This window comes from Bubalus bubalis, chromosome 2 (genome assembly GCF_019923935.1).
Source record: "Bubalus bubalis isolate 160015118507 breed Murrah chromosome 2, NDDB_SH_1, whole genome shotgun sequence".
Taxonomy (NCBI): domain Eukaryota; kingdom Metazoa; phylum Chordata; class Mammalia; order Artiodactyla; family Bovidae; genus Bubalus; species Bubalus bubalis.
Window position 1 is genome coordinate 176936753 of NC_059158.1, and position 24932 is coordinate 176961684.

The 24932-nt window shown below is 44.1% G+C and overlaps 1 protein-coding gene across 3 annotated transcripts; it reads right to left on the bottom strand.

Moving 5' to 3' along the window:
* Positions 1 to 718: 718 nt before the first annotated feature.
* LOC102410372 (tRNA selenocysteine 1 associated protein 1) lies at positions 719 to 24321 on the bottom strand. 3 transcript variants are annotated; one of them, XM_025278603.3, is made up of 9 exons: positions 24168 to 24321; positions 23430 to 23527; positions 15661 to 15760; positions 14997 to 15049; positions 12176 to 12307; positions 10787 to 10906; positions 7797 to 7959; positions 7558 to 7591; positions 719 to 963 (listed from the first exon to the last, which is right to left on the bottom strand). In XM_025278603.3, exons 1-9 carry the CDS (start codon positions 24192 to 24194, stop codon positions 827 to 829), a joined length of 864 nt encoding a protein of 287 aa, XP_025134388.1. In that variant the 5' UTR covers positions 24195 to 24321; the 3' UTR covers positions 719 to 826. The 3 variants fall into 3 exon arrangements, with proteins under 3 accessions (XP_025134388.1, XP_044793981.1, XP_044793980.1); XM_044938046.2 differs by lacking the exon at positions 12176 to 12307; XM_044938045.2 differs by lacking the exon at positions 10787 to 10906.
* Between the last annotated feature and the right edge of the window lie 611 nt (positions 24322 to 24932).

Consider the following 24932-nt stretch of genomic DNA (forward strand, 5'->3'; position numbering starts at 1 on the left):
GCCCTTTTGGTCTAGAATAAGCTGGCTCCAACACTTTGACCTTCCCAGGTGGCACGGTAGTAAGAGAATTGGCCTGCCAGTACCGGAGGTGCTTTGCTGTCTGGGTGGGGAAAATCCCCAAAAGAGGGAATGGCAATCGGCTCCAGTATTGCCTGAAAAATTTCATGGACAGGGAAGCCTAAACACTTCAACCATTCAAATTCCAATTTAAGTCACTCATGGACTGTAGCCTCTCTGTTCATGGGACTTCCCAGGCAAGAGTACTGGAGTGGGCTGCCATTCCTTCTCCAGGGGATGTTCCTGACCCAGGGATCGAACCCAGGTCTCCTACATTGCAGGCAGACACTTGACCATCTGAGCCACCATTCAACTATTCAATGGGCCCTGCAATTTACTCCCCAGTTCAAATAATGAATTCCTTGCCACCAGATTTGAAGCAAATTTGTAGGAGGAAAGGAAACCTGAAAACAATAACTGCCCACCATTTGACACTATCCCAGCAGGTAACCACAACTTTAAATGTGAACTTTCCTAAGAAGTTGGCTTAGTAACTTATGACCCACCTTGGTTAATTATGTCCAGGAGTGTAGGTGACATGTAGATAAATGAGATTACTGTTCAAAGATGAACTTCATTCAACCCTCTTCCAACTGTCTCTGGGTTTTCAAACTCAAATGAAGGCAGCCGTGTTAGAGGAAAAATATAATTGCAGGAACGGTTGATTACTAAAATCTTTATGAAACATTTCAAAAAAAGTCTTGCAGCAACTTTAAAAAAGGAGCCTCTTCTCTCCCTCAAGTCCATTCTGGCTTGTCCTTTGTCCTGGCTATATCATGGCAGGGATCTCTGAAGACACTGTGTCCAGAGGCTGCCAGTGACAGTCCATCAGCGCATCATACAGCTCCTCGCTCTGCTCCATGAACTCCTTGTTGGCCTCGGTCACATCCAGCTGCGGCATGGGGTCTGGAAGAGAGAAGCAAGGGTGGGTTCGGGGGTGCAGAGGGGGGCAGCACTCAGCAGCCACAGGACTCGGTGCCCTGCTCCCTCCTTCCTGGCCAGGGCTGCCGGCCCTGCTGCCTCTAGGGTTCATGAGGATGAGAGCAGGGCAGGAGACAGTCCACCCTCAAACAGCACAGGATCCACTTGCGTGTGGAGGCTTTCAGGAGCAAATGCTACAGCACTACACGATTCAGTCCACGGCTGGCTGAATCCAAGCAGGCGAAGGAATGGAAGACAGAGAAGGCTGACTACAGTTACATGTGGATTTATGACTGAGGCTGGCAAGAGGCCCTAAGCCCTAGTGAATCAAGAAAAGAAAGCAGAAAGCGCAGTCGCTCAGTCGTGTCCGACTCTTTGTGACCCCATAGGCTGTAGCCTGCCAGGCTCCTCCGTGGGATTTCCCAGGCAAGAACACTGGAGTGGGTTGCCATTTCCTTCTCCAGGGGATCTTCCTGACCCAGGGTCTCCCGCACTGCAGGCAGACTCTTTACTATGGGCTTACTTGGTGGCTCCTATGGTAAAGTTAATCAAGGGTCTAACTCTAACTTTACAGATTGTAACATGTAATTAGTACTCAAGTAGTTCTGGCTGCCATTCCATGTTTATTAAACACTACACATACCTGCAGCTGTCACATGTCTGATTTTCCGGTGTGGTCCTTTTCTGAAATTTGGGTTTGGGAAACCTGATCAAGGTTACTAAATCAAGAACAATCAATGTCTAATGAAAGAGCTAGAGTCAAATACACAAGCCAAAACACCAAGTTCTGTTTTTAAAAATATTTTTTTTCTTGATTGCAATAGTGGTATTTGTTCACCAGAAATCATGACAAAGCACCTAACAGTTTCCTTTTAAACCCCTAACAAGTAATCTATTCTTAGGAGGGAATATTACTGAGCACTGAGAATGAACCTCGGTGGCATCCAACTTGGATGAATCTCACAAATAAAATACTGAATGAAAGAAGCGAGACAATATATACAGCACAGCATTAAAATTCAAAAACAGGCAAAACTAAACCCTGCTATTTAGGGGTGTATAGCTATGTGATAAACCTATAAAGAGAAGGAAGTTTTGTCACTACAAAACTCAGAACAGTAGGGACTTTCCTGGCGGTCCAGTGGGTAAGACTCTGCACTCCCAAGCCTTTGATTGTGTAGATCACAACAAACTGAGGAAAATTCTTCAAGAGATGGGAATACCAGACCACCTGACCTGCCACCTGAGAAATCTGTATGCAGGTTCAGGAAGCAACAGCACATGGAACAGACTGGTTCCAAATTGGGAAAGAAGTACGTCAAGGCTATAAATTGTCACCCTGCTTATTCAACTTCTATGCAGAGTACATCATGCGAAATGCTGGGCTCGAAGAAGCACAAGCTGTAATCAAGATTGCTGGGACAAATACCAATAACCTCAGATATGCAGATGACACCACCCTTATGGCAGAAAGTGAAGAGGAACTAAAAAGCCTCTTGATGAAAAATGAAAGAGGAGAGTGAAAAAGTTGGCTTAACGCTCAACATTCAGAAAACAAAGATCATGGCATCCGGTTCCATCACTTCATGGCAAATAGATGCGGAAAAATGGAAGCAGTGACAGACTTTCTTTTGTTGGTTCCAAAATCACTGCAGATGGTGACTGCAGCCATGAAATCAAAAGATGCTTGCTCCTTGGAAGAAAAGCTATGACCAACATACACAACCTATTAAAAAGCAGAGACATTACTTTGCTGACAAAAGGCCCGTCTAGTCAAAGCTATGGTTTTTCCAATAGTAATGTATCGATGATGTGCGAGTTGGACTATAAAGAAAGCTGAGCACCGAAGAATTGATGCTTTTAAACTGTGGTGTTGGAGAAGACTCTTGAGACTCCTTTGGACTGCAAGGAGATCAAAACAGTCAGTCCTAAGGGAAATCAGTCCTGAACATTCATTGGATGGACTGATGCTGAAGCTCCAATACTTTAGCCACCTGATGCGAAGAACTGCCTCATTGGAAAAGACCCTGAAGCTGGGAAAGATTGAAGGCAGAAGGGGACAACAGAGGATGAGATGGTTGGATGGCATCACCAACTCAATGGACACGAATTTGAGCAAGCTCTGGGAGTTGGTGAAGGACAGGGAAGCCTGGCGTGCTGCAGTCTATGGGGTCGCAAAGAGTTGGACACAACTGAGCGATTGAACTGAACTCCCAATGCAGGGGGCCCTGGTTCGCTCCCTGGTCAGGGAACTAGATTCCACATGCCACAACTAAAGATTGTGCACGCCGCAGCTGCCACCACTAAGACCCAGTGCAGCCAAATGAATGAGACCCCGTGAACCGCAGCACCCCAGGCTTCCCTTCCTTCACCATCTCCCTGAGTCTGCTCAAACTCATGTCCCTTGAGTCAGTGATGCCAACCAACCATCTCATCCTCTGCTGCCCACTTCTGCTCTCAGTATTTCCCAGCATCAGGGTCTTTTTCACTGCGTTGGCTCTTATCAGGTGGCTAAAGTACTGGAGCTTCAGCATCAGTCCTTCCAAGGAGTATTCAGGGCTGATTTCCTTTAGGACTAGCTGGTTTGATTTCCTGGCTGTCTAAGGGACTCTCAATAGTCTTATCTAGCACCACAGTTTGAAAATACCAATTCTTCAGCATTGTGTCTTCTTTATCGTCCAACTCTCACATTCGTACATGACTACTGGAAAAGCCATGGCTTTGACTATATAGACCTTTGTCAGCGAAGTGCCATCTTTGCTTTTTAACACACTGCGTAGGTTTATCATAGCTTTCCTTCCAAGAAGCAATCATCTGATTTCATGGCTGTGGTCACCATCTGCAGTGATTTTAGAGCCGAAGAAGAGGAAATCTGTCACTGATTCCACTTTTCCCCTTCTATTTGCCATGAAGTGGCAATCTGCTATCAAAGCCACTATGATAGCCAAAATGACAACTAGTAACTGTTGGTGAGAATGTGGAGAAATGGAAATGCTCCAAGCATTTTTAGACAGGTCTGGCCATTTCTCAAATGGTTAAATGGAGTTTACTATATGATCCAGCACTACACTCCCAGGTATATACTGAAGAGTACTGAAAACCTGTCCCTAAAAACTTTTTTATGTCCACACAAAAACTTACACACGTATGTTCGTAACATTATTTATAACAATGAAAATGGACACAATCCAAATGTCCATCAACTGAATGTATATCCACAGAATGGAATATTATTCAACCATAAAAAGAAAGGAATGACACATGCTGTAACACAGAGGAATCACAAGTTAAGTCAGAGAGGCCATTCACAAAGGACCGCATATCATGCATGACTCCATTTACTTAGAACGTTCAGGATACGTGAATCCAAAGTAGGCGGGTGGTTGCCGGGGACGGGATATTGGCGTGACTGCTAGTGGCTTCACAGTCTTCTTCACTGGAATTAAACAGTGGTAGTGGCTGCACGACTTTGTGGCTATTTTAAAAAACTACTGTATACTTTAAAAGGGTAAATTTTATGTTATGTGAGTTATACCCTCCAAAATAAAAACCAAAAAACCTAACCGAGTTCTTACTGTATATCCTATTGTATTTCAGGAATTTTTTCATTGAGAACATTTTTCTACATCAATATTCTTAGAAAAAGACACGATTTAATAAAACAAAAAAATCTAATTAAAATCTTACCAATATTTAATAAATCTCCTATCATTAGATATTTATCGGTATTGGTATCATTGTGGGATAAAATTTTTCAGGTAAATTGATTTCACGCATATGAACATTTTAAGAATTCTTTGTAGAAAGATAGTATATTTTAATTTGTATTTAAGTACTAGTATTAGCAGTGTGATGGTTACATTTTGTGTCAACTTGGTCAGGGTACTGGTGACCAGTTGTTTGGTGAAACACCAGTCTAGATAAAGATATTCTGTAGATGTGATTCACATCTACAAATCAGCTGACTTTAAGTAAAGGTGATTATTCTCAATAATGTGGGTGGGCCTTAGCCAATCAAAGGCCTTAAATCGAGGATTCCCAAAGTAGGAATTCTACCTCTAGGTGCTAATATAGAAATCCTGCCTGAGCCTCCAGCTTGCTGAAGCACATCACAGATTATAAATACATGTATCCTTTCAGCTCTATTTCTCTGGAGAATCTTGACTAACACAAATAGTATATGCTTAAATTCTTTTCTCTTGTGGTTTATAGGCCATTTGCGCTTCTTTTGTAAACTGTTTCCAACTTTCTCAGGTACTCATTAGAATCAGCCAGTTAGCGCTGAATCAACCAATCAGTGGTGAATCTTTTCACATATGTACTGTGCCCATTCCTGCAACCAGAGGAATTTCTCTTGTAATTCTAATCTAAATTATGAGTTGAAGTTTTGAGCATGTATAGCGGCTCCATATGGGAACTCTAGGAAAGCAGAGCATGACCAGTCTGGCCACTCCACTCAGTGTTGGTAATGGCATATGGGAACAGATTAGCAAAAGGCTCCAGCAAGGTCAAGCATTTCTGCTGCTGCTGTGTTTTGTTTTGGGTGTTTCTGGCCGAGCCACACAGCTCTAGGGATCTCAGTTCCTTGACCAGGGACTGAACCCGGGCCATGGTGGTGAAAGCACCTGGCACTGGACCGCCAGGGAATTCCCAAGGACAGGTATTTGGGTGTGTAAAAGTCTATGGATGCACGGACAGTATAGCACCCTTCCTCACTTGGATGACAGGGCCTGGAAGATGGCCTGCTGAACCCAAGGTACAGATGAAGAAGGATGACAATCCCTCCTGGGCCCTGTCTCTGTGTGGCTATTAGGTTAAAATGGGAGGCATTAGGGACTTCCCTGGTGGTCCAGTGGTTAGGACTCCATGCTTTCACTGCCAAAGGTGTGGGCTCAATCCCCGATTGGGGAACTAAGATCTGGCCACCAAAAAAAAAAGAGGGAGGCATTGTAACTGTGGTAAAGAGCCTGAAGTCTGGGGCAAGACTGCAGGGTTCCAAGACAGTCTACCTCTTGCTATGATGTTGCAACTAAGCTGACCTTGAACATGAAATTTAATTTGTTTCCTCTTCTGTAAAATCAAGATAATTATGGTACTTACCTCAAAACCATTGTGAACGTCAAGTGAGTTAATACCTGTATACGTGCTTAAAACAGTGCCCTGCACATAGTGAAACTTGTTGGCTGTTAATTATTTAAGCTTCAGTTTTCTTTTCTGTAGAATGGGATTTATAAAAATACCTATTCATCGAAGTGTTGATAGGCAGCAGTGCCTGCAAAACTATTATAGCAGTGTTGGCTGTAATAATGGATGATGAAGCAATAGAAAAACTCTAAGGAGTTACACACAAATATGCTTATAATCAGGATAATTTCTCTAAAAAGGAGGCAAGAAAAGGCAAGAGACTAAGGCTAGAAAGACAGGGACTCCAGGTTGAACCTTGCTCCTAACTCACTGTGTGATCCTGAGAAGACCACGTGGATCTCCAGCTCACCATCCCTCTACTGGAGCTGTGTCTGCCCAGCCCACCCCTATGGTCGCTGCTGCCAGAATCAGATGACAACACGTTCCGTGTAGTGCTTTAAAGCGCTATGAAGTTTGTTTTATGGCTACGGATGATGTTTCCTTTAAAGGATATTTTGCTTACAGATCACATTTTCCCTATGACCTTCTCTTGAAGAATAATTCTTAAAACAGACTTAAGATTTTAAACTTGGAGTCTTTTTGTACCTTATAATAAAGCTTTATTTACTTAGAAATCAATGTTTGATTTTACTTCTTTAAAACTTAAACCTAACATTCTGTTCAGAAATATGTTGAAAAAAATTTTTTAAAAATTTTTTATAATTTTTTCAAACCTTAGACTCCTTTAAAAGTATGAATATCTCATTTGAAAAAATATTTGTCTGAAGGTCAGCAATTACTTTGGTTTTACTTTTTCTCTGTTAAATTCAGTAAAAAATTACAACAAACACTTTTAATTTTAAATAAGCAATAATGGCTATAACCATGTAGCAAAACTGGGGGGTGATTTTAGTTTCTTCCTTATACTTTACTGTATTTTCCAAACTTTCAATCATAACTATTACTTGAAAGTGAGGAAAATATGTAATTTAAGATACATGGGGGGAGTTCCTTGGTGGTCCAGTGGTTAAGAATCTGCCTTCTAATGTAAGGGTCTCCAGCTCAATCCCTGGTCAGGGAACTAAGATTCCGTATGCTGCAGGGCAACTAAGCCCACAGGTGACAAACAGCCTGCACGCTCTAGAGCCTGTGCTCTGCAACCAGAGAAAGACTGTTGGGCTCGGCAACAAAGACTCAGCGTAGCCAAAAAAAAAGTATGGAAAAAAATTAAAACGTGAAATTAAAAATTATTTTACAGGAATCTGACAAACGGTGCAACAAATATAAGGCAACGGAGTCTTTGGTTCAGACCTACATCCTGGGGTAGACCACCACGAGTCCGGGGAACCTCGGGCGCCCTCCTCTATCCGTTGCTCCCTGGGGCGATTTGGGATCCGCACTCCCCACTCAGGTGACACTCACATCTTACACCGAGTGAAGGGAGTCTTTTCTTACCTTCCAATGCATCATCTCCGACTTCTTCATACGTCTGCCAAGAGACCAGAGAGGTGGGTGAGAAGCACGGTGAAAGCCCGGCCCATGACTGGGATGGCTTCTTTTTAACAAGAGGAATTACGCTGCTTCATCGTTCCCTGTCTTTCTGAAGCACGAGCTCCTGTCCTTCACCACCCCATCCTGGAGACTCACCCAGGTTTCTAGAGGACGCGGGGCCAGACTGGCCAAATCACGCTTACCTGCATGGTGCTCTGGGTGTAGCCGTACTGGGGGTAGCTGTAGCTGTAGCTGCCTGTGTTCTGGTCATAGCCCCACTGGGCGTAGTAGTTCTGGTACTGCTGGTAATACTGGTTGTAGCTGTAACTGTACATTTGACTGTATTCCACTGGCTTTACACGGCTCCTTAAAGGAAGAAGGAAAAATAAACAAACAAATGAGCAAACATTTCCGTGCTTTACACAGACTAACTCCTTTAATCCCCACAGTGGTGCTATACAGTAAATATATAATTAATCCTATTTCACAGATGAGAAAACTGAGGTTCAGAGAGATTACATCATTTGTCCAAAGTCACATAGTGAGTTAAGAGATTCAAACCCAGGCAGTCTGATCCCAGAACCCAGCTTTAAAGATAGGAGCTTTTGGGAAGTCCCTGGTGGTCCAATGGTGGGGACTCTGCACTTTAAGTTCCACGGGCCCAGGTTCCATCCCTGATCGGGGCACTGGGATCCTGTGGGCCACACAGCATGGCCAAATTAAAAAAAAAAAGGCACTTCCAATGGTTAGGTTTGTCTCCCTTACAAACTTTTTTAGTACTGACTTTTCCCCTTCTCAAGATCTTGGGGGGCTGTTTTTCTGCCAGCCTCAAAGGCTCAGATAAACATGGCCTGGATAATCTGGATTTAGAATGATCCAAGGAGCATTTGCAAATTACAAAATATCTTATCACCTTTTCCCTGCAAAAACATAAGGTAAGTGTTTCAGGAGCCTGGAACTGTAGTCAGAGATACCATTTGTGGAGTAGGTACTTGGGATTTGTGCCCATTCTTTTTTATACATGGTCTCCTACTTTATGTCCTGCATAGCTCTATGACAGAGCTATTATTTATTATTCCCTCTGTAAATATGAGAACACAGCCTCTGAACGGTTAAGTGATTTACCCAAGACTACACAGAGGACTGAAGCCAAATTTTAACTCCAAGGCTTGCACCCCAACCACAACATGGTTCATACAGCACCTGCCCTGCAGACTCAAGTCTCCTATCCGTGTCCCCCTTCCTGCATTCACCAACCAGGGCTGAGGCCCAAGATCAACAGAAAGCTTTCTTCTCTGATTCCACAGCTACCCCAGTCACTGCTAACCAAAGACAATGTCAAGCCTGCAAAAGATCCACTGCTTTCAAAACCTTAAAAAACCACAGGTGATGACCTCTTCCCAGGTTCCTCATGTGCTCAATGTCGGCTTGGTGAGGACTCAGCCTGAGCAGTTAGGCCGCATCTGACTGCCTTAGCATCACCTCCCGATGGGGCGGCTCGATGAAGTCTGATGGCAGAGATTTCCTCTCCCTGCCCACTGCCAGGCTGAAAACTGCTCATATTTGCCTCCATGACCCTACCCCCCTGACCCATGCATCCAAGGAGTCTACCACCCTCACGACACGTTCAGGTCACTGAAGGCGCAGGGCCTGGGTCTACACATTTCTGTTTCTCCACACTCGGCTTACAAGTCTGACTCTCCAAGGAAACTCTGATCACTCGATTCTTAGTGCATGAGGGCACCTCCCCAGAGGCAGGCATTAAATGCTGACACCAATGCTCAATGAAGAAACAGATGTAACAAAATAACTGCTCTGCAGAAGGGACTTTGTTTTTCTTGTTTATAGCTATAACTTCAAAGTCTAGGGCGGGGCTGCAGTTGCAGGGACTCAGTTATCACTGACTGAATAAATGATGACAAAGCAGAAACCACCAAAATAGTAAACATCAGAGGAACTGCTAGACACAATATGCAATCAAAAGAATATCCCGCAGCTATTAAGAATGTTGTAATGATGACAACTATGCAACTCTATGGCAAAGCGAGTGTGTGCACTGAGTAAACTGGGAAGCGCGAGAGTGGACACTGTTATTGCAATTAAACATGAATAAGCAATGAATCTACCACCTGTAAACTGACCCGCATGCATGCAGTGTGTGTGTATCTACATCAGTATCTACATTTATACAGAAGCCTGAAAAGGAACCCAGAAATTATAAGCAGTCATTTAGAGTAACAAGGAACTTCTTTCTTTTCAATGTTTTCTTTAATGTTTTTACATATACAGTAGAGTTTAGAATCGCTGAGGCTAAACTGCAAAGAGCCTCCAAATCTTTGCTGTCTTAAAAAACACGGCCATCTGGAAGTTCTGCCCAAAGAGTGTAACCACTTACATACTTTAACACGAAGTTTCTCAGGCTTTGTAAAGTTGACTTTTGGGTGGCAGAGGAGACCATTCTTTGTTCCGGGAGATGTCTTGTGCACTGTAGAATGTTTAATAGCATACCTGGCCTGTACTCATTAGATTCGAGAGGCTTCCCTCTCCCAGTATGGGATGTGACAATCAAATTTATCTTTAGGTGTTGCCAATGTCCTCAAGTTGAGAACCACTGCTTGGGCCAAAGGATGGAAGATTCTACGCAGAGAAAAACTGTCTTATATCTGAGTATAAAACATGCTTGGATATGCACGGGAAGAAGGGTTTCCTGCCCAGAGTGACAGGTACAATAGTGATGTATATAATCTTCTATCCTGCTTACATCATTATTTTTCTTTTGGCCACAAGGCATGGCTTGTGGCAATTTCCTATATCATATTCCCTATATCATTAATTCTTAGCCACTCCCATAGCAAGGGGCACTCTTAAGAGGTTTGTATGTTTCAGTAGCAGCTCTACTGGGCAAAGAGCACACAAACTAAGTTTGCAGAGCCCAGCTGCTTTTCCAGCATCGCTATGGCGATTCTCCATGTGCCTGGCCTCCCCCAGTCATAGCTCTCTCCTCAGCTGTGAGCTTCTGCAGGGGCAACAGTGGCGCTGGCTCATCTCCAGCACCCAGCCCGGCAAACACCAGGCACTCATCACTTGCGGCCTGCACTGAGCCTCCTGGCAGCCTCCCAAGCAGCAAGCGGATGCCCTGATTATCAGCAACCGACGAGGCATGTCTCGGTTCCCACGCCAGCGCAGGACTCACGCTTTGGGGATGGCCACGCTCAGCCGCACTGGTTTAGACCCCAGTCCTATGGCTCCCTGGCACTCTGTCAGGGCTCGCTTCTGTTCCAGCTCATCTGTGAATTTCACAAAACCATAACCCCTGCAGGAAAAAGACACACACATACACACGCACTATTTAGATCACAAATGTGATGCAGGTAAAACCAAAGAACGGAAAAGAAGCTGAGAAGGGAGAGAGCACCCATCAAACCACATGGGCAGGCCTGAGCGCCCCACTGAACAGAGGGGTGTCACAGAGCAGTGTGAGACCCCAGCACTGGAGGATCCCACTTTCAGTTCACCAACCTCCTCCATGCCATCCTGATATGGCTTCTCCCCAAACAGGAGCTTCCTTCCCGATCTACTGGAAAGTATTGTTATTATTACAGTAGAAGCAGTAGTAGTAACAGTCACAGAAGGCCAAATATGTACAGAGCCTGCCCTGCATGCCAGGTGCTACCCAAGGCACTGGGACTCAGCAGTCACAAGCAGACAAGGCTCCTCCTGCTTTCCTGAGCTCATATCCCACTTGGGGATAAATGAATGACAGTTAACATTTAATGACCACTTATTATTTCCCAGGCACTATGCTGAGTATTTTCCCAGTTATCTCAATAAACTGTCCAACAACTTGATGAAGGGAGTATCCACATCTTATTGAAGGCAAAACCAAACTTCAAAGACATTTAATGACTTGCCCAAAGTCATACCAGAAGCAGAATTCAAAGTCCAAGCTCATAACTACTACTCAGATCAAAAAGGAATCTTTCCCAACATATAGCATATGATCTCACTTATGCGTGGAATCTAAAATATGATATAAATGAACTTACTTACAAAACAGAAAGAGACTCACAGACACAGAAAACAAATTTATGGTTATCAAAGGTGCAAGAGGGGAGAAAAGGGATAAATTAGGAGGAGTCTGAGATTAGCAGATATAAACCACTATAGATAAACGAGGTCCTACTGTATAGCACAGGGAACTATATATATTCAATATCCTGTAATGAACGATAACAGAGGAAAAATATACATATAAACCCTAAGGTCTTTCCACTTTTAAAGTAAAAATAATAAATAAAAAAGGAAATACCTATAAAGCATTTTCTATTGACTTATTTACATCATTTCATCCTCACACCAACCCCCATGAGATGCAGATACTATAAATCGGTCCCATTTCATAGATGAGGAAACAGGGGCAGAGATTCAGTAACTTGTCTGCTGCATAACCCCTGGGCAGTACTGAGGCTGGGATCTGCACCAGGCGGTTTGGCTCCAGAGCCATGGCCTCATTATCACACCCTCAGCTATGAGATACATGCTGCAACCAACAGGGTAGGCATGAATAAAAGTAAGACCTTACTTAGACACGCCTGTCTGGTCCAAAACCACCTTGCCTCCCCGACAGGAGGGGTAGACTTTGACGAAGAACTCATACAGCATGCCATCATCCACATCTGGGGTCAGATCCCCAACAAAGAGGGAGTACTCAGGGCTGAGAAGAGAGAACGAGATTCAGACACAAAGAAGAAAACTTCTGTTCTTGTGAGCTCTCTTGACCCATTCTAGATAAACCTCTTCTGTGCTGCGTCAGAGAACACCACATCTGCTGGGCCCTTAACCTAGTCCTGCTGCTGCTGCTGCTAAGTCGCTTCAGTCGTGTCCGACTCTGTGTGACCCCATAGATGGCAGCCCACCAGGCTCCCCCGTCTCTGGGATTCTCCAGGCAGGAGTACTGGAGTGGGGTGCCATTGCCTTCTCTGAACCTAGTCCTAATTTGTTTCATTTGGCAGTCCTGGTAGAAGAGTTTCGAAAGGAGTCTCCTGCCCCAGGCCCTTCACCCACTGAATAAAGCCTATCTGGCTTCAAGCTTTACATGAGTGCAGACCAGGGGATAAGTCAGAGATGCTCAAAAGATAAAGCCAGAGATTCTGCATTCACTGCATACTTTTAATCCAAATGGTGGAAAGTACAGGGAGCATGAGAACTAAACCTTCTCTCCTAGAGATGGGCTAACATGAAATCCCTCAACTTTCAGGACAGGGTCAGCAAAATTTTCTGTGAAGGCCGTACAGTAACTATTGTAGGCTCTCTGGGGGCACCTCTGATTTCTGTTGTCTTTTATCTGTTTCCACAATCCTTAAAAAATGAAAGGGGGGCCAGGGGGCCTTCCCTGGTGGCCCAGTAGTTAAGTTACTTAAGTAGTTAAGGTGGTCCACTTTCATTGCAGGGGGCATGGAATTGATTCCTGGTCAGGGAGCTAAGACCCCACAAGCAGAGCAGCATGGCCAAATAAATAAATAATTTAAAATACAGAGGGAATTTCCTGGCGGTCCAGTGGTTATGACTCTGTGCTCTCACTGCCGATGGCCTGGGTTTAATCCTGGTTGGGTAACTAGGATCCTGCAAACCGTGAGGCACTGCGAAAAAAAAAGTAAAAACCATTTCTAGCTTTCAGGTAATGGAGAAGGCAATGGCACCCCACTCCAGTACTCTTGCCTGGAGAATCCCATGGATGGAGAAGCCTGGTGGGCTGCAGCCCATGGGGTCACTAAGTCAGACACGACTGAGCGACTTCACTTTCACTTTTCACTTTCATGCACTGGAGAAGGAAACGGCAACCCACTCCAGTGTTCTTGCCTGGAGAATCTCAGGGATGGGGGAGCCTGGTGGGCTGCCGTCTATGGGGTCAGACAGAGTCGGACACGACTGCAGTGACTTAGCGAATGACAAAATTAGGTCACAGTTTGCCAACCCCCATAACAGAACAATAAACTCATTATTATTTTATTTCAAGTATGATACATATTCCTTGTATAAGATCAGAATATATAAAAGGACAAAGAAAAATAAAATACCAATAACCCAACTCAAAGGGAATCACCATGAACACCTTGATATGCATTTTTGTTCTTTTGCTTTAGTTTCTTCCTTTGAATTTATAAAAATTGGATACAACTCATTTATTTTGTTTCTAGCATTTTTTTCACTTACAGCATCTAACCAACATCTTGACATGTGAGTATTCTGCTACAACTTGACACATTAATGGATACACAATATTCCAAAAAATGAACATATTGTAACTTGAACCACTTTCCTATTATTAGATTACTTGGATTTTCCCCCAATTTTGCCGATTATATGTAGTATCTCAATGAACATTTTCTCTCTTTTTTAAAAAAACTTTTACTGGAGTTGATATACAAAGTTGTGCTAACTTTAGGTGTACAGCAAAGTAAATCAGTTTATACATATACACATATCCATTCTTTTTTTATATTCTCTTCCCATATAAGCTATTACAGAGTATCAAGTAGAGCTCCCTATGCTATACAGTAGGTCCTAATTAGTTATCTATTTTATATATACTAGTGTGTACAAGTCACTCCCAACTTCCCAATTTATTCACTGCGTCCCCTTATCCCCTGGTAACCATAGGTTTATTTTCTACATCTGTGGCTCTATTTCTGTTTTATAAGTAAGTTCTTTTTAAGATTCCACATATAAGTGATATTACACAATATCAACGAACATTTTCAAAGCTAATCTTTACACATGCGTGCTAAGTCACTTCAGTCGTGTCCGACTCTGTGCGATTCTATGGACTGTGTAGCCCACCAGGTTTCTCCGTCCATGGGATTCTCCAGGCAAGAACATTGGAGTGGGTTGCCACGCCCTCCTCCAGATCTTCCCAACCCAGGGATCAAACCTATGTCTCTTATGTCTCCTGCACTGGCAGGCGGGTTCCTTACCTAGTGCCACCTAGGGATAATCATTACACATATCCATGAATAAATTCTGAAAAGCAGAATTATGGGTTCAAAGGGTATAAATCTATCTAAAGCCTTTGATACATTGTTCTCCAGCTTTCAAAGCAATCTGAAATGCTCGATACATTTATGTTGCTACAGTAATTCTTACTGAATAAATGTCATTACCATGGGCAGTTATGGGACTAGGAGAGGGAACAAATACAGATAAGACAAGGGCCTGGCCATGAGCAAACTGGAAGCATCCCCCAACAGGGATGGGAGGGGTTGGCCTTCAGGAGGGAAGCAAACTGGGGCCAAACTCAGCTCCCCATCCTCCTCTCTGGAAGTGACCAGTGCAGTGAACACATCTTGCCTCTATTTAGACATTTCCCAGGACTTGAAGCTACCTTGTGGCTACTCCCTACTTACCTGTTATCTGGCTGTTTCCCATAAGTGGCGTAATTCAGTTTAAAACGCTTTGCCTGAAAATTTAAAAACAAACAAACTAAAACAGAGAAAGGTGTTTCAAGAATCAACAATTTTTGGAAAAAAACTGAAATAAATTACCTTGGCCAAAACATCTCCCCCTCTCTAAGCCTCAGCCTTTTCTCCTGTTTAAAAGGAGGGGGATGCACGGATGACCGCTAAGGGCACTGCCAGCTCCATGGTTCTATGAGCCCAGGTGTGCCAGCGTGGTGCAGCTGTAAGCTAAGTAACTGTGGGAAGAGCAGAATGCAACTCTCTTGAAACGTGTCCTCACAGCTGCCAGCCTGTTCTACTTTGTCAATCAAGCAAGAGGTCTAGAGGTTCAAGTCTTCTGTGAAGGGAGGCAGCGGTGCAGAGTGGAAAGGGCATGGGTTTTAGAGGCAACCAATCTTCGGTCTGCATCCTGGCTCTGCCACTTACTACCTGTGTTGCCTTGGGCAAGTTATTCCATCTCCCTGAGCTTCAGTTTCCTGGTCTGTCAAAGATAACAATGTCTACTGTTTAGGGTTGTTATAGGATTAAATAAAATATATGGTAGGGATTCAACAAATGACAGTTATTCATGGTAACAAAAATGGCAACATTATCATTATCTAAGTGTCCTTACAGGTGTGGCTCCTGGAAGGGGCTTCCCGTTGATTTTATGCAAACACTTCTCAGCTGTGGCCAAATCTGCGAATTCTACAAAGCAGTAGCCAGCCGGGATCCTGGAGCGAAAACAGAAAAAGGGAATGGTTAAAGATCTGATACCCAGGCACTTTGACAGTGATCGTGTGGCTAAGACTCCGAGCTCCCAGTGCACCTGGTCAGAGAACTAGATCCTATATGCCGCAACTAAGTATCTGCATGCAGCAACTAAAACCAGGTACAGCCAAATAAATAAATATATTTAAAAAGGAGGGGTGAGGGAATTCAAGAGGGAGGGGAGACAGGATATATGTTTAATTATGGCTGATTCAAGTTGTTGTATGGCAGAAACCAACACAACACTATAAAGCAATTTTCCTCCTATTACAAAATTAAAAAAAAAAAGAGTAATTCAAGCTTTCACAGGCAGACAGACACACACGTACACACAAGATGTGATACCTAGATGAGAGACTAAGTCTGGGCTGGAGGGCAGGAAAAGATGTTTTTCTCATGACAGCCCATATTATTTTTGTTCCATGCTGTACTCCAGTTCAGAATTTATAGACCTGAGTATAAGTATTGCCAATCCAGGCCAGTACCAGACTCATTTAGTAAATCATTTATTCATGTACTGTATCGCCTATGAAGAACTCTTGCCAAAAATGTTTCCTGGGACTTCCCTGGTGGTCCAGTGGCTAAGACTCCAAGCTCCCAGGCAGGGGGCGTGGGTTCCATCCCTAGTCAGGGAATTAAATCCCAGTTGCTGCAACATAGAGTTCGAATGCCACAACTAAAGACCCTGCACAATTGAAGACTGAAGAAGATCTCGTGTGCCCTAAGACCTAGCACAGCCGAAAAATAAAAATATTCCTATGCAACCCAAGCAAACCTTCAGATCTAATGTCCAGCTTACAGGAAATATTAGGAACAGAACAAATAAAACACTATGATCAGATTAGATCAGTCGCTCAGTCGTGTCTGACTCTTTGCGACCCCATGAATCACAGCACGCCAGGCCTCCCTGTCCATCACTAACTCCCAGAGTTCACTCAGACTCATGTCCATCAAGTCAGTGATGCCATCCAGCCATCTCATCCTCTGTCGTCCCCTTCTCCTTCTGCCCCCAATCCCTCCCAGCATCAGAGTCTTTTCCAATGAGTCAACTCTTCGCATGAGGTGGCCAAAGTACTGGAGTTTCAGCTTTAGCATTATTCTTTCCAAAGAAATCCCAGGGCTGATCTACTTCAGAATGGACTGGTTGGATCTCCTTGCAGTCCAAGGGACTCTCAAGAGTCTTCTCCAACACCACAGTTTAAAAGCATCAATTCTTCGGCACTCAGCCTTCTTCACAGTCCAACTCTCACATCCATACATGACCACTGGAAAAACCATAGCCTTGACTAGACGGACCTTTGTTGGCAAAGTAACGTCTCTGCTTTTGAATATGCTATCTAGGTTGGACATAACTTTCCTTCCAAGGAGTAAGCATCTTTTAATTTCATGGCTGCAGTCACCATCTGCAGTAATTTTGGAGCCCAGAAAAATGAAGTCTGACACTGCTTCCACTGTTTCCCCATCTATTTCCCATGAAGTGATGGGACCAGATGCCATGATCTTTGTTTTCTGAATGTTGAGCTTTAAGCCAACTTTTTCACTCTCCACTTTCACCTTCATCAAGAGGCTTTTTAGTTCTTCACTTTCTGCCGTAAGGGTGGTGTCATCTGCATATCTGAGGTTATTGATATTTCTCCCGGCAATCTTGATTCCAGCTTGTGTTTCTTCCAGTCCAGTGTTTCTCATGATGTACTCTGCATATAAGTTAAATAAACTGGGTGACAATATACAGCCTTGACGTACTCCTTTTCCTATTTGGAACCAGTCTGTTGTTCCACATCCAGTTCTAACTGTTGCTTCCTGACCTGCATACAGGTTTCTCAAAAGGCAGGTCAGGTGGTCTGGTATTCCCATCTCTTAAAGAATTTTCCACAGTTTATTGTGATCCACACAGTCAAAGGCTTTGACATAGTCAATAAAGCAGAAATAGATGTTTTTCTGGAACTCTCTTGCTTTTTCGATGATCCAGTGGATGTTGGCAATTTGACCTCTGGTTCCTTTGCCTTTTCTAAAACCAGCTTGAACATCAGGAAGTTCATGGTTCACATATTGCTGAAGCCTGGCTTGGAGAATTTTGAGCATTACTTTACTAGCGTGTGAGATGAGTGAAATCGTGCGGTAGTTTGAGCATTCTTTGGCATTGCCTTTCTTTGGGATTGGAATGAAAACTGACCTTTTCCAGTCCTGTGGCCACTGCTGAGTTTTCCAAATTTGCTGGCAAGGAAACAAATCCAGAATTTGGGACCAGAATCCAGAATGTAGAACCTAATGTAAAACAATCTTACCTCTTCAAAAAGTCATTATTCTGAGAAAAGAAAGAAGTGGGCATTTCTACATCAAAAAGAGACAAATGCAATACAGGATCTGATCTCTGACTGGATCCTAATTCATTAAAAAACAATACTCAAATATTTAGAAATGTTGTAATGCCTATAATTTACTTTCATGTGGTTCAGCAAAAAGAAAACATCAATCTCCTTAAATCTCTATAGACACTTAGATAAGGAGAATATAGCAACATATTAACAATTTTTGAAATTAGGTGGTGGTTATATGAGTGTACATTGTACTCTTTGTAAATTTAAATTTTTTGTAATTTAAAAAGTTTTTTTTGATAACCTACCACCAGCCAGGCAGATACAGAGTTGAAGAACATGGCACCTGACCTTAAGAAACTTAAAATCTAGTTGGACAAAGTAAATCCACGGACCAGATGTAATTGGGGGAATATGTGTGAGTTTCCTGGTGGTCTATTTTTAAAGCATTACTAAGGGACATAAGGGACTTTATTTTTCTGGGCTCCAAAAATCACTGCAAACGGTGATTGCAGCCATGAAATTAAAAGACGCTTACTCCTTGGAAGGGAAGTTATGACCAACCTAGACAGCATATTAAAAAGCACAGACATTACTTTGTCAACAAAGGTCCATCTAGTCAAGGCTATGGTTTTTCCAGTAATCATGTATGGATGTGAAAGTTGGACTATAAAGAAAGCTGAGTGCTGAAGAATTGATGCTTTTGAACTGTGGTGTTGGAGAAGACTCTGGAGAGTCCCTTGGACTGCAAGGAGATCCAACCAGTCCATCCTAAAGGAGATCAGTCCTGGGTGTTCATTGGAAGGACTGATGTTGAAGCTGAAACTCCAATACTCTGGCCACCTGATGTGGAGAGCTGACTCATGTGGCTAGATCCTCTGATATTCCTTCCTCCTAAGAGATTTATACTGAAATCAGTTTTACTTAACAGCATTCTTAAATCTATCACCAGTGAAATAAATCAGACTTTTCTGGAACTATGATACTCAGTTCAAATAACATTATGGACACCAAGTCAAAAGATATGGGCAAGGGAAGTACCAGAGCCCAGGGATCTAAGAACACAGTCTATGAGCTCCATAAATGTTAATGCTTAGAAGAACAGGGGGGCAAATCTGTGTTTTCTGTCTTGTGTGTGCTAGAATTTAAGCCAATGTAAAGACCACCACCAGTAAGAGCTGACTGTTACTGAGCGGTCACTATAGGCCAAGCACTATGCTCACCACTTCACATGCACCATCTTATCTAATTGTCACAGAAAAACTCCATGAGAGAAGCAAACTACTGCTCCCATTTAGATGTGGAGACTGAGACTCAGGATTATACAATATGCCTTAAACTACACAGCTGCTGCTGCTAAGTTGCTTCAGTCGTGTCTGACTCTGTGCGACCCCATAGACGGCAGCCCACCAGGCTCCCCCGTCCCTGGGATTCTCCAGGCAAGAACACTGGAGTGGGTTGCCATTTCCTTCCCCAGTGCATGAAAGTGAAAAGTGAAAGTGAAGTCCCTCAGTCGTGCCCCACTCATAGCGACCCCGGCTTCTCCGTCCATGGGATTTTCCAGGCAAGAGTACTGGAGTGGGGTGCCATTGCCTTCTCCGAAACTACACAGCTGGTATTTGCCAAAGGCTGGACTTGAGTTCAGGATAATCTGACCATATTCTTTCCCCAGCAGTTTATTGTGAAAAATTCCAAACATAAAAATTAAAAGAGCTGCCATAGCAAACACCCTTATATATATATACACACACACACACACACACACACATACACACATCCACCACTTTTTTTAAAATATTTACTTTATCAAGTGACAATCCATCCACATCCTTACCCATTTATCATCTTTTTTTGTTTTTGTTGATATTTTTTATTTTTTTTAAATAATGAAAGTATGATAACATTTACAGGAGATGGAAAATACAGGTATCATCCTTATTTTCTGATACATTTCAAAGTAACTTGCAGATACTGGTACATTTTTCTCAATTATTTTAACACGCTTATTATTAATTAGAGTTCAATTACTGCATAGTTTTTTCCTTTTAAGTTACATACAATGAAATGCACAAATTCTTCTCGATGCTGAGTTATTTCCACCACAGATTAATTTTGTGTATTTTAGAACTGACTCAGTGGAAACATCCTGATGCTGGGAAAGACTGAAAGGCAAAAGGAAAAGAGGGTGGCAGAGGATAAGATGGCTAGATAGAATCACCAACTCAAAGGACATGAACTTAAGCAAACTCCAGAAATTGTATGTCATATACTGTATACGTATACCATACATATACATAAACTGTATGTGTATACCAGTCATATACTGTATGACTATACCAGTATTTACATATTTGCCTATTCAGATACCTGGACTGCAGTTTGGGGCCACTGTCCCACATGTTATCGGGCTTCCCAGGTGGCACAGTGGTAAAGAATCTGCCTGCCAATGCAGGAGATACAAGAGATGCGCGTTCGATCCTGGGCCTGGAAAATCCCCTGGAGTAGGAAATGGCAACCCACTCCTGTATTCTTGTTGGGAAAATTTCGTAGGCAGAGAAGCCACCAAGAGTCGGACACAACTGAGGGACTGAGCTCGCACGCATGCACGCGCGTGCACACACACACCCACCCACACAAAATGTACTATACATATTCAAGTCCTTTTCATGCTAGTTACACGTTTTCACTTCTCTTGAGTAAATACCTAAGACTAGACTTGCTAAGGAGAAGGCAACGGCACCCCACTCCAGTACTCTTGCCTGGAAAATCCCATGGACGGAGGAGCCTGGTGGGCTGCAGTCCGTGGGGTCGAGAAGAGTCGGACATGACTGAGCGACTTCACTTTCACTTTTCACTTTCATGCACTGGGGAAGGAAATGGCAACCTACTCCAGTGTTCTTGCCTGGAGAATCCCAGGGACGGGGAGCCTGGTAGGCTGCAGTCTATGGGGTCGCACAGAGTCGGACACGACTGAAGCAACTTAGCAGCAGCAGCAGCAGACTTGCTAAGGCACATGTACTGAAGATGTATGGACTTCCTGGTGGTCCAGTGGTTAAGAATCCACCTACCGATGCAGGGGACACAGGTTCCATCTCTGTTCGGGGAAGATCCCACATGCCTCAGAGCAATTAAGCCGTGTGCCACAACTCCTGAAGCCCACGTGAATAGAGCCCCTGCTCTGCAATGAGAAGCCACTGCAATGAGAAGCCTACTCCCTAGAGAGTAGCCCCCACTCACAGCAACTAGAGAAAGCCCGTGCTCAGCAAGAAGACCCAGTGCAGCCAAAACTCGAGTTTGTTTGTTTTTTTTAAGGAAAAAAATAAAAAAGATACTGCCAGATACTTGTCCCCAGTGGCTGTAACATTTTCTAGTCCCACCAGTGATGGAAGAGATGTGGTTATTCCACATGCAACTGTATTCTTTTTCTTTGCTGAATTAAAAAAATTGTCGTTAAGGATTACATTACATTGAACAAGGTTATGGCAACTCACTCTAGTATTCTTCCCTGGAGAATCCCACAGAGGAGACTGGTGGGCTAGTTCATGGGGTTGTAGAGTCAGGCACGACTGAGCACACACACAGTTACATAAAATGTTATCATTTTAGCTATTTTTTAACTGTACAGTTCTGTGATATTAAGTATTTTGCAACCAATCACTACATTGTTAAGCACTATGCTTTATTGTGCATTACTTTTTCTTGGGTCTTATTTTTTTCCCATATTTTGTTCCTTGTTTTTAATTTACATTTATTTACAGTATTCTCACAAGGCACCTCAAAGTCTTTGTCATATGAGGCAGAGTGCACATGTAATATGTATGTTGGTGCCACCATAAAAAACAGCTAGGGTTTAGTAATCAATGGTTGCTATTTCTGGTTTAGTCACTAAGTCATGTCCTACTCTTTTGTGACCCCATGGATTATAGCCTGCCGGGCTCCTCTGTTCATGGGATTTCCCAGGCATATGGGAGTTGGTTGCCATTTCCTATTCCAGGGGATAGTCCTGACCCAGGGATTGAACCCGAGTCTCCTGCAGTGGCAGGAAGATTCTTTACCACTCAGTCACCAGGGAAGCCCAATGGCAGGAAAGGATGATTCTAATTCTTAATATAAGATTAAAATGTGAGAACCTATGTCAGTGTTTTGGAAAGTATTACAGAATGTATTTTCATGCCAGTAGCTGATTTATCAGGGTTTTCTGTCTGTAAGAATAAGAAAGTACCTGTTTACCAAATAGCCAAAGACTAGGCTGCACTTCCGGAGAAGGCAATGGCACCCCACTCCAGTACTTTTGCCTAGAAAATCCCATGGACGGAGGAGCCTGGTAGGCTGCAGTCCATGGGGTCACTAAGAGACACGACTGAGCGACTTCACTTTTACTTTTCACTTTCATGCACTGGGGAAGGAAATGGCAATCCACTCCAGTGTTCTTGCCTGGAGAATCCCAGGGACGGGAAGCCTGGTGGGCTGCCATCTATGGGGTCGCACAGAGTCGGACAGGACTGAAGCGACTTAGAAGCAGCAGCAGCAGGCTGCACTTCATATCTCCCATCATTTTTCAACTGACTGATGCTTTAGCAAGCTGCTTTAGTACTCTGCACAGAGTAGATACTCACTAAATAGTGTCTTTTTTTGCCTATGTGAAAGTATTCTTCACATTTTGTTTTGTGTAGGTATTTACTGTCTCATTCCCCTATTCGAAAGTAGTAAAATCCATGAGACGAGGGACTATTTCTGGGTTATTTCAGCCATGTGTCCAGGAAATCTAGAACAGTAGCACATAGGTAGTGTTTCACATGAGAGTTAAGGGTACTCATGAACTTGGAGAACACAGCTGAATTAGAGTCCTGGCTTCTCATTTAAAAGCTGTATAAATTTAAGACAGCTATTAAGCTTCTCTAATAACAGTACTTAGCTCAGAGGCTTTTGTGTTTTTAAAGTGCTTATTACCTAGCAGATCATAATCTATTTATATTTACCAAGCATATACCATATGCCAGACATTGTGGTAAACCTTGACCGTGAACTAATGGCACTTAATCCTCACCAGGACTCTATGAGGTAGGTGCTTTCATTATGTCTATTTTTACAGACAAGAGGGAGAGATTAAGTCACTTGCTCAAAGTCACACACAGCAGACAAGAGCGTTCAAACCCAGACTGGCTCAAGTCATCTGTACACCACCAAATGTTAACATCATTATGACAACTATAACTAGAGGTCAAAGCCCTGACCCTCCGCGATGTTAACCTTCTCTTGAATGACACACGCAGCGCGATCTATAAAGTAGAACTTAGACTGAAGTAAGAGGACAAACCCAGTGAGGCGGTTTCGGATAATTTTGACGCTCATCACTGTCTCCCCCATGGTAGCAAAGGCTCTGGAGATGAAGTTCTCATCCATGTAGGGCTCCAGCTGCGTAAACACAAGAGCAGAACGGGTCGGGCCACATCCAGACTCCTCGCTTCCCGGATCCGGAGCCCCTCCGCCCTCAGCCCGGGGTGGGCTGCACGCTGCTGGCGGGCGGGAGTGGGGTTGGGGGTGCGGGGGAAGAGGTTTCCATGCGCAGAATGATTTGAACCCCTGCGTTCTCGGTCCCTCGCCTTCTTTCCCTTTAAATGTGCTCCTTTGTAGAAGCCGCCCCCCTGGGATGGAGGAATCCATCCCTCCAGTCCCAGAACCAGGGGCGCTCTTCAACCCTCCTATTCTATCCACCCCCAAACCCTCCTTTTCCCCTCCGCGAACCCAGGCGGGGTCCCCAAAACCCCTCCCCCTTCGAGTCAGCCCGCTTCACCTACACGCTGGGACTGACTTGGGCGTCACCTAAGAGAACTGCCCCTCTCCAAGCACTTCCACCCTTTGAGGACCCTTCCCCTTAGTCTTGGCCCCCCGGCACCTAAATAACTGGGACTCGCGCCGGCGTCGCCTAAAAGAACTCCCCTACCCATTCACGTCCACCCTTTTGGAGATTCGAGGGCCCTCCCTCCTTGGCCCCTTTCTTCCTCGCGACGCTAACATTACTGCGCCACAGACCCGGGAAGCCGCCCTCACTCACGTCGCCCATCCACAGGCTGGCCGCCATGCCCGCGGCCCCGTCGGGACTCTGTGGGCCCCCCGAGCTGGCGCGGACGCGGGAGCCGCCGAACCGAGACCTCCACGGAGCATGCGCCTCGACCGCCTTCTGCGCATGCTCCGCAGCTCGGCGCCCAGGACCGCGCCCGCGTGCCGCTCCGGGTTTTTCCGGCTGCCGGCGGGCAGGTCCCAAGACTGGAGCCCGCGGGAGGGAGCGGGGCAGACCCTGCCCTGCGCTGGGCTGTGGGTGGAGCTGGTAACTAGCTTTCTCGGGTTTCTATTTAAACACACATGTACAGATAAAATTACAGAATTTTACGCTCCTTGTTAAAAAAAAAAAAAAAGCAAATACAAGCACTTTTTTTTCCCCCTTCAAGTAAAAGATCTCCTTTGGGAGCCTGGACGATTCAGTTCCACTCACTCAGGCAAATTACTAACTGGTCCGCTCCAGCCACCCCTTCACACTGCATTTCCCAGTTTGCAAGAGATTTCTGTTGACTGCTGCGCTGGGATTCTTCCATCATTCCCTGGGGAGCAGGGAGGGCAGAATTACATCGAGTGTAAATTGGGGCAACTGTGTCATCTCAAACCAATCAGCCTTCAAGTCTTGTCACTTGTCACTTCTCCTACACTAATCCAAACCGCCAGTTCTAACCTGTCCCAAAACAGTGACCTGCCACAGAAGGCCCTCAGTAAACACCATTTCTAGATAATCCTGACAATTTGACTTCTAATCTGGGAGTGTCCC

Excerpts from the sequence above, each read along its gene's own strand:
- LOC102410372 (XM_025278603.3), bottom strand. The coding sequence starts at position 24,194 with ATGGCGGCCAGCCTGTGGATGGGCGAC. Across the intron at positions 15,761-23,429 it reads ATCCGAAACCGCCTCACTGG|GATCCCGGCTGGCTACTGCT; the intron begins GTTTGTCCTCTT and ends TTTTCGCTCCAG. Across the intron at positions 7,592-7,796 it reads ACACCCAGAGCACCATGCAG|ACGTATGAAGAAGTCGGAGA; the intron begins GTAAGCGTGATT and ends GTCTCTTGGCAG.